This window comes from Cupressus sempervirens, chromosome 6, assembly GCF_028749045.1.
Source record: "Cupressus sempervirens isolate cs-2001-9-10 chromosome 6, ASM2874904v1, whole genome shotgun sequence".
Lineage (NCBI taxonomy): Eukaryota > Viridiplantae > Streptophyta > Pinopsida > Cupressales > Cupressaceae > Cupressus > Cupressus sempervirens.
The window spans coordinates 208696567-208705308 of NC_143123.1; the positions used below are offsets into that span (position 1 = coordinate 208696567).

An 8742-nucleotide genomic window follows, 5' to 3' on the forward strand; every position below is an offset into this window, starting at 1 on the left:
CATGATGATAAGTAGGAGATAATGCTATTAGGATTCAACTAGATTCAAATGAGTGCAATATCTGTGTTAAAGTGGGATTAACCATGGAAGCAACTTAATAATTAAGCACGGTGGAGATGGAGTAATACTGAACTAGGTGACCTCTTGGGAAGGCCCAATGCTTCACTTCTGTCAACATCACCTAGGCGCAATGAGTGCTTAGTGTTCCAGACATTCTCATGAGAGATAAGTTCTTGGGAACCACTACTCATGAAGCATAGGTCAATGCAGTAAAGGCTAAATGTTTGAGGCAATCTTCTTCTTAGTGTAATTATGATATCCTTGGTAACGTTCATAAGGCAATGGAAAGATGTCCAGTTAGACATGTTATTTCTTTTATCCACATGACTCCTATGTGAACTAAAAGAAGAGAAAGATGCCCATTACAAGTTAGAAATCTAATGTGGACTAGCCAAGACCTCTCAATTCACATGGTTCCTATAAATTGAAAGAAAAAAATGATAATAGTCTAATCATAATCTAATGGCCAAGATCCAAGACCTAGTAGTTTAAGGAAATATTTTTTGCTCACATGGTCTCTTGATCTCTTGCTCACATGGCTCCTATTTGAATTGAAAGATAATTCTGCCCATCATAAGTTACAAATTTAAGGTTAACTAGTCAAGACCTCTCACTTCACATGACTCCTATGAATTAAAAGGAAAAAAAAAAAAAAAAAAATCACAAGAAAAGCCTAATCACAACATGATGATAAGTCTAAGCATAATCTAATGTCACAAGTTGGAAATCTAACATGGATTAGCCAAAACCTTTCAATTCACATGGTTACCTTTCAATTCACATGGTTCCTATAAATTGAAAAGAAAAAAAGAAAAAAAGTCTAATGACAATCTAATGGCCAAAACCCAATGTTTAAGGCAATATCTTCTATTCACATGGTTTTTTGATCTCTTGTTCACATGACTTCTATTTGAATTGAAAGATAATAAAAAAGCCCATCATAAATTACAAATTTAATTCTAACTAGTCAAGACCTCTCAATTCACATGACTCCTATGAATTAAAAGGAAAATTAAAAATTAAAGTCATTCAAGATCCAAGACCCAGTGAATGTCTAAAGCAATCTCTCATACTATGCTCACATGGTCTCTTGATTACAATCCTTGATCAAAATTACTTTGATATATGGGATGACTTTACTTTTCTCTATAAACTGAAATTTCTATATATTTTAGCATAGAAAACATAAACTTCTCCATTCCACTCGAAATCATTTAAATTTCTTTACAGCTTTATTCAATTAAAATAATAATAATAATTTAAAGTTTCATGGAAGTCCTGGAAATTCATATCACCCTAAATCAGAGTCTTCCTATATTAGAATGAAGTCAACTACTAAACTAAAATTCAATATTCCTGAAAGATGAGTCATTTTCAAGTTACAGACAATGCTGATTTTGGGGCAACCAAATGAATATGTCTAATTTTACAATAGTACAAGGATTCACCATCGGTAACCATGCTTGTTTTTACAGTGAATCACTATGGTGGATCTTTTCAAAAGACCATAGCCATTTCAATACAACTCCTTCCTACTTACTGATTTCTCGCTCTCAAACGTATGGCTCGGGAAGCCATTGCTCGTAAATTTGCTGCAGCTGAAGAGACAGATGTTAACTGATCTCCTCTGTTTCTCGCTCTTCCATCACCTCTGAAAGTTCTCATCAGCTCTTCCTGTTGGAGCCTTGAAGCCAATGCTGCATCCAGCTCCTCCTGACTGCTGCTATTACTTCTGTTTCTGCGTTCAACTCTTTCATTCCTCCCAACATTCTCAACGATACTCACTTCTGGATCAGTCATTGCCGCAGATTGGAAGGCTCTCCTGAAGTTGTTAACAGTTGTTCCATGTTCAGGCCTTCTTAATCCGATTCCCCGAGCTGGGTGACGGAGCCCTTGCCGAGTGCTTTCGTTGCTCCTTGTACTTCCCCAATTAGCTTGACTGATGTAACTTGAGTTTCGTTTTTCATTCGCCCTTTCAAGCTTTAAAGCTTCATCTCTTTCTTTCTTTGTCTTGATCCTTTCTGCAACTTCTTTTGGAAAGAGAAGTTGAACTGTGTTCCAAAGTACAGTGTTGATTGGACAAGCCTTAAAATTTCCCCTGTGACAGTTCAATGTTAGTCTGCATTGTCAAATTTCCCATATGATTCAACTTCCTGATTTATTGTCATCCTATAAATGATCTACAACCAAATTCTTTCTACTTTAGAATGGTTAGAATGATTTTTACTGGGTGAAGATTTGCTCTACTTACTTCAATGTCTGGCGGCATTTGGGGCAACGCAAACCACACTTCTCCATGACATTTTCCAAGCACATCTTACAGAAACTGCATGTGCAAAATGGGTAAAGAAATTAAAAACAAGCACATGTAACAAGAAAATTCAGAAAAGATGGTAAAATTAAAATATGAACACATCTTTACAGAAATGGCATAGAGTAAACTCTTTATCTTAGAATTGACATAGTTTCTAGAAAGAAGATATACCTGTGACCACAAGATGTGGTTGACGGCTCAAAACATATGTCGAGACAAACCTACCAGACAAAATATAAGCTTCAGTATACCAGTCCCAAAATATCATGTAATTCGTACTAATATGCACACTTATCCTGGAATAAGCTTCAGATCTATTAATCATCCAAGCCTAGGGAACAATCTCGCAGATTAGTTCTTAAACCAGAATAAACAAACTCATACTGAGAGACCAGGTATACACAAATACCGCGCAAGAAAGCTCCTCTCTCAATAGCTCCAAGCATGCTGGTCCAGAAGATCCCTTCTCACTATTTGTTGGACTAGGCTCGGAAGATTTTGCAGGTCCTTTCTTGCTTCCACTTTTAGTTGGACTAGGTTCGGCAGATTTTGAAGATCCTTTCTTGCTTCCACTTTTAGTTGGACTAGGTTCGGCGGATTTTGAAGAAACTTTCCTGCTTCTGACTGGACTAGCCTTAGCTCTTGGAAATCCATGATTTGTTTCCTTCGAATCAGTTGGCAGGGTTCGTTCCGGAACAACCACAGACGTCTCACCTTGCTCTACATTTCCTGTCAAAACGAGATATTTCGTAGCAGTTAAAAGATCTGCCAGAACCAATGTTCTTGCAGTGTATGGTTGGAATTTTTGAAAAATCTGTAATCTACACATCTTTGCAATTCACCAATATGTTAAATTACTAATAGAATGTCGCTCAAAGTGTTGTACGTAACTTGCTTTATTAACAAATTCTCCTCGAGTGCTCTTTGTGAATAAACTGGGAATTAGTCTAGAATTTAGATCGTAGCTATTATATCCTATATGCTTAGAGAGTTTCATAAGATGAAATTGGGTTGAAGCTTTATGAATATGTGAAAAGTCTAATGTCATTCAAGTATGGAACTGCACTAAACCTAAAAGTACATTGTTCTTCAATGTCGGCAAATGACAGAATGTTAATATATAGCAGCATGACCAGCATATCTTCTAAGGTTTAAGATGTGTTTAACCAATCTGTCTGGATTTCAGATTGGAAACTAATCTTCCTCTGCCTCTAATTATTCTCTTGCTATGGTTTTCCACAATCTTGCACCCAGACATGTTTATTTTACCTATAAAAAATCCATTATGTCTGGTCCTAATAATCTTTCCATTGACTAGAATGTGCAATAAAACCAGCAGTCTCAATTTACCTTGGGCAGGTTGTGCAGTATGTTCTTTCCTTTCAACAACTGGATCATCCTCAAGGGTCAGCGCACCAACTCGAGCCAAGTCAATTGGATCAATATTTTGCGTTCGTGCCCTTCGGTTCCTGAGAAATTTTCCAATATGAAAATTAGAATCAATTTATATATTGAACCTGCAATATTAAAAAACAATTAAGAGGAACATGAGGTATTACGGATCATCATGTGCATTTTAGCAACAACAAAAAAAGGGGTTAAATGAAACAATCAAGAGTATCTCCTGTCTTTCCTTCTTGGAAGTGCTAGAGAAAAAAGGCTTGCACTTCAGTTCTCTGAGTGTCTTTTCACTGTGGTTTTTATTCTGGATTATATAAATAAAATAGATAACTGTTTTCTGAATGCAAATATGAAGGAATATATTAGAGAGTCATATATATATATATATATATATATATATAAGGTTCAAACCAGTGTTAGACAACCAGGAAACAAAAGCAGTACTATGGATAGAACTCTGCTATTTATGATACCTCAAACAAGGCTGTAGTGAGATTATCAAGCACCCTCCCCGACATTGCTTCTTAGAAATTGCCTCATTAGATCATTGGATGCTCTTTCTGCTAAATAAATTGAGTTCTAGATGAAAGATTTATCATGAATGTAATTTGAGCTCTGGAAGATTGATTTACAAAATCCCAACTAAAGAAAGTAAACTGAAGTACAGTTGAATATAAGGGCTTCCATTGCAGTGTATACAATAGATTCCTAGAATAAAGACGCCTTTCCTATACAGAACTTGGCATTCAATAAAACATTGTAAATGGCAGAACACTCGAGCACTTCCTTCATTAGAGTAGCTTAAAAGGAGAATAATCTCTGGGAGCTGAAAAAATCAGAATTCTATACAGTTTTCTGACCAGGGTGTAAAAAGCCATTAGATTACTAAGCCATGGAAAAGATGATCCCCCATCGACAAGAGTCGTTGTTAATTGGTGAAGGATAGTGAACAGGAGGAGAAGGCAAGAAAACAGAAGTAGATCAAGAAGGACACAACTATATCGCATGTATACATGGTCAGGAATATATGTATTTAGTTCAAAGCGGCCATTTTTGTACATAGCTTCTTATATGGTGGACCTCAAATAAAGGGGGAAAAAGTTTATTTAAAGAGTATATGTACAATTACGATTTAGTCACCACAATTATAAAAGATTTATATTTACTTTTTTAACATCTACATTATTACATTTATATCAATATGCTATATATGTACAACTTATAGAAATGATGTAAAAAATCTTCAAAATTTAAGCTGGATATCTTCATAAATCTACTGATTAAACATTTTGAAACTGAACAAATCCTTAGTAAACTTCCTACCTATTTATCTATGATTTGTGGACAGTGCTTGATCACAAGCAAGTCCAAATAAATAGTTTGATTTCTTATGAGAGTATGCTGAGAGAAACCGCAACAGCTCTTACAAATGAAAGTAGGTAGATGATCTTAGGTTGTTTTCATTGATAAATTAAGTCTAAGAAAGATGTAGATGAAAGAAAACATCAAATGGATGAGAAAATAGAATATTTACTTGAATAACAAAAAGTAAAGTCATAAAGACTTTTTCTATGAATAAGTTTTAAAAGCGTATAAAGATTAAAGAGCTAGAAAGAAGGAATATCATCTCAACAAGTTCAGACCCACATGATCATCAACAAAAGACCCATGTGATCATCAACAAAAAGTGCATATAGGGGGCTACAGCTATTGCTCAAATATGTTTCATCAACGTCGAAGTGAAACAAGGGCGCATGGGAATAAAGGGTATGAAATTTTTTGTAAAATAGGGTGAGTGAAATCAGATCATCAACAAAAGACCCACGTGATCATCAACAAAAAGTGCATATAGGGGGCTACAGCTATTGCTCAAATATGTTTCATCAACGTCGAAGTGAAACAAGGGCGCATGGGAATAAAGGGTATGAAATTTTTTGTAAAATAGGGTGAGTGAAATCAGAAAAACACTTTACTATGGAGTATGATGCCTTTAGGGACATCAAAAGGAAACATGTCAGTACTTTGATAGCTAAATCTTGGTAAAGTTTAATCAGTAAGGCGGCTTTTGAAAAGTTAGAAGAGTTTATCATCAACTTGAATAGAAAAACAATTCAAATGCAGAAGTCGAAAATGACTGAGCTTAGCTGTCCCATTGATTATTGTAACATTGTGGACATAAAATTATTCACTTGTATTAGTGCAAAACCATCTATCATTCAATCCTAGGATTTCCAAAAACTAGATAAAAAAGTAAAGGCCAATAACAAGTGGCATAGTAAGCAGAATACAAACACCCTTGCTATGCACAATTAAATCTCTATTTCTTATAATACACTTTCAGTCAATAGGTTTTCAGTTTACTCAATCTTTTTCTGGTATTACCGTCTAAAGCACTTGCTGGGATCTTAGCCAAAGCAGGTGTTCTGAGGCCCCTCGTTTTGTCCCGGGTTTCTCTGGTAGGTGAATCCTTAATGATACTCAAAGTAGATAGATGGTCTAAGGTAGTTTTCAATAACATTTTGAGTGAAGGAAAGAAAATATAGATGAAATAAATCACAAATGGAATATTTACTTGAATGCATGCTTTACAAAAGAAAAAAGGAAAGACTTTTGTTATGAATGAGTTTTTAAGTATATTTAAAGTAAAGAGCTAGCAAGAAAGAAGAAATATTGTCTTAACAAACTAAAGCCCACAAGTGATCATCAACACACAAAAAAATCATAGGTATATATAGGGGTTCCTATGGAGATCCAAAATAATTATTGCTCAAACAATGTGAAAAAGAGTGGCGGAAAAGGTCTAGAAGTATGGGAATAAAGGGATATTCATATTTTGACCTATGGAATCAATGAAACCAGAAAAACTCTTTACTATGGAGTATGATACATTTAGCAACATCAAATACAAGCACGTAAAAATCTTGGCAGCTGAATCTTGGTAGGGTTTAATCAGCAAGACAACTGTTAAAAAGTTAAGAAGATCTTAATCATCTTATTAGGAAAATGATTGAAATGTCTCAAATAAAATGGATAAGATTGATTGTTCCATAAACTAACATCAAAATCATTTATTTTTATTTAAACAAAATAAACCAAACCATCATTCAATTCTAGGATTTCAAAAACTAATTGAAAAGAAAAGAACAAACAATAACAAGTAGCCTATAAAGCAAAATACTAACAGCCTTGCACAGCGCAATTAGATCACCATTTCTTATAATCAAATTTCAGTAAATAGGTTTTCAGTTTATTTTTTTCTTGCATTACCTTCTCCGAGCACTTGCTGGGGTTTTAGCCAAAAGAGGGGTTCTGACGCCCCTCTTTCTGTCCCTGGTTTCTCTAACAGGAGAGTCCTCAACGACCGAAGACTCCAAATCTCCTGCCTCATCAGCGCTGGCCAACCAAATTGACCAATAAGAAGCAGCCAATCAAAGCAGAAAAGAAGCACACTTTCTTTCTTACAAATCAATTCCTGTGAATAAAATTCCAGTTTACTTTATACATTTCCTTACATTACCTTCTTCGAGCACTTGCCGGGGGTTTAGCCGAAGCAGCGGTTCTGGAAGCCTTCTTTTTGTTCCTGGCTTCTCTAACAGGAGAGTCCTCAACGATCAGAGATTCGTCCGAGCTCGCCAGCAAAAGTGCTTCGTCATCCCACCCTGCCAACGCAGCAACAGATCTGAAACCTGGACTGAGAAAATTCTCATTCACAAGCAAAGCGCGAGCACTCATGAAACCTGCTTCTCTAAGATTCTCACCCGCCCGGGATCGAACCTCGACAAGTCCTAAACCCTCTGAGTTCTCAATAATTGCATCCTTGACCTTCACAACCTCGCTTTCTGCCCCTGCTTCAGAGGCATTCTGTGTAGTTTCTCCTGGCGCCCTAGCAATCTGGTTATTCGTCTCTTCGCCGCTCATCGAGGTATTCGCTTACGGATCAAATGCATTAATTCCCGTCCAATGCTTTAATTTCTCTAAATTTTGGCCCTGGCACGCCTCCAACAATCCAATCAAAGGGTCTTTTCACAAGGAATTTGTACTGGACGCAGCCCTTCGAGATTGTGGATGTCAAGCCAAGGTAGAGGAGGAATGCCGAGAGGTTCACTGAAAATGGCAGGGGAAAAGGGTTAGGAAAAAGTTTGAAATATGCTTTTTCCTATTTTAACGGTTACTTTCAACGGCTAGTTCTCTGGATCCAAATTTTAAATTATTTGTAGTGCAGAGTGATCTCTGCGAGACGGTATTTTTTAGGGGTTTAGAGGTCAACTCTATTTGTAATCTAAACCTACATATGAGGCATTGCACGCAACGGACGCATCCTCTCAAAAAGAAAAGCCTATTTTCCATATTTTACTTAGAATTGATTAGTTTATGGGGCATATGAAGTATTTAGTCATATGCATTAAACTATAAGATGTTCATGAAAATAGGTGGGAAAGGGGCTTAGTTCAAAGTAATAATATATAAGAGAACACGATAAATGGATTTTTCTTATTCTTAGCAATTGATTGTTGATTGTTTTGTCGAGCATTAGAATCTTGGATCCACTATTAATAAAATCTCTCTTTGAACTCCAACTTGTTTTTTATTAGATAAATAGGTTTTACAGGGATCCTGAAGCCCAAAAGTTCAAACATATAACGTTGATAATAAGCGTGAAAACCCAGCCAAAAAAGTATAAGTTCAGAGGCTGATAATAAGCATAAAGCTGAGCCAAAAAGTAGAGTTCTGAGAAAAGACCAGGAAAAAAGACAAGTAATACCATAGCCTAAAGCCAGAACAAAAGCCAAAAGACAAAGAAAAACAAAAGAACAGGCGAGAGTTATTCCTCGCTCTTTCGCTCCAACTCTTGCATAACCTGAGCAACCTCAAAGGCCAGTTGATTCTCCTCCACTTCCAGCTATTGCGCCCTTTGGTCCCCCTGGTCCTGATTAGGAGTGGTGTTGTCCTTTATAGAGTTGTCCTTC

General features: G+C 36.2%; 1 protein-coding gene across 1 annotated transcript; it reads right to left on the reverse strand.

The window, feature by feature from the left end:
• Window positions 1-1388: 1388 nt before the first annotated feature.
• LOC149551983 (uncharacterized) lies at window positions 1389-8060 on the reverse strand. The gene is made up of 7 exons (XM_089787475.1): window positions 7293-8060; window positions 7043-7168; window positions 3725-3843; window positions 2784-3103; window positions 2546-2595; window positions 2312-2386; window positions 1389-2158 (listed from the first exon to the last, which is right to left on the reverse strand). The coding sequence occupies exons 1-7, from the start codon at window positions 7691-7693 to the stop codon at window positions 1597-1599; spliced, it is 1653 nt and encodes a 550-aa protein (XP_089643601.1). The 5' UTR covers window positions 7694-8060; the 3' UTR covers window positions 1389-1596.
• Window positions 8061-8742: the final 682 nt, after the last annotated feature.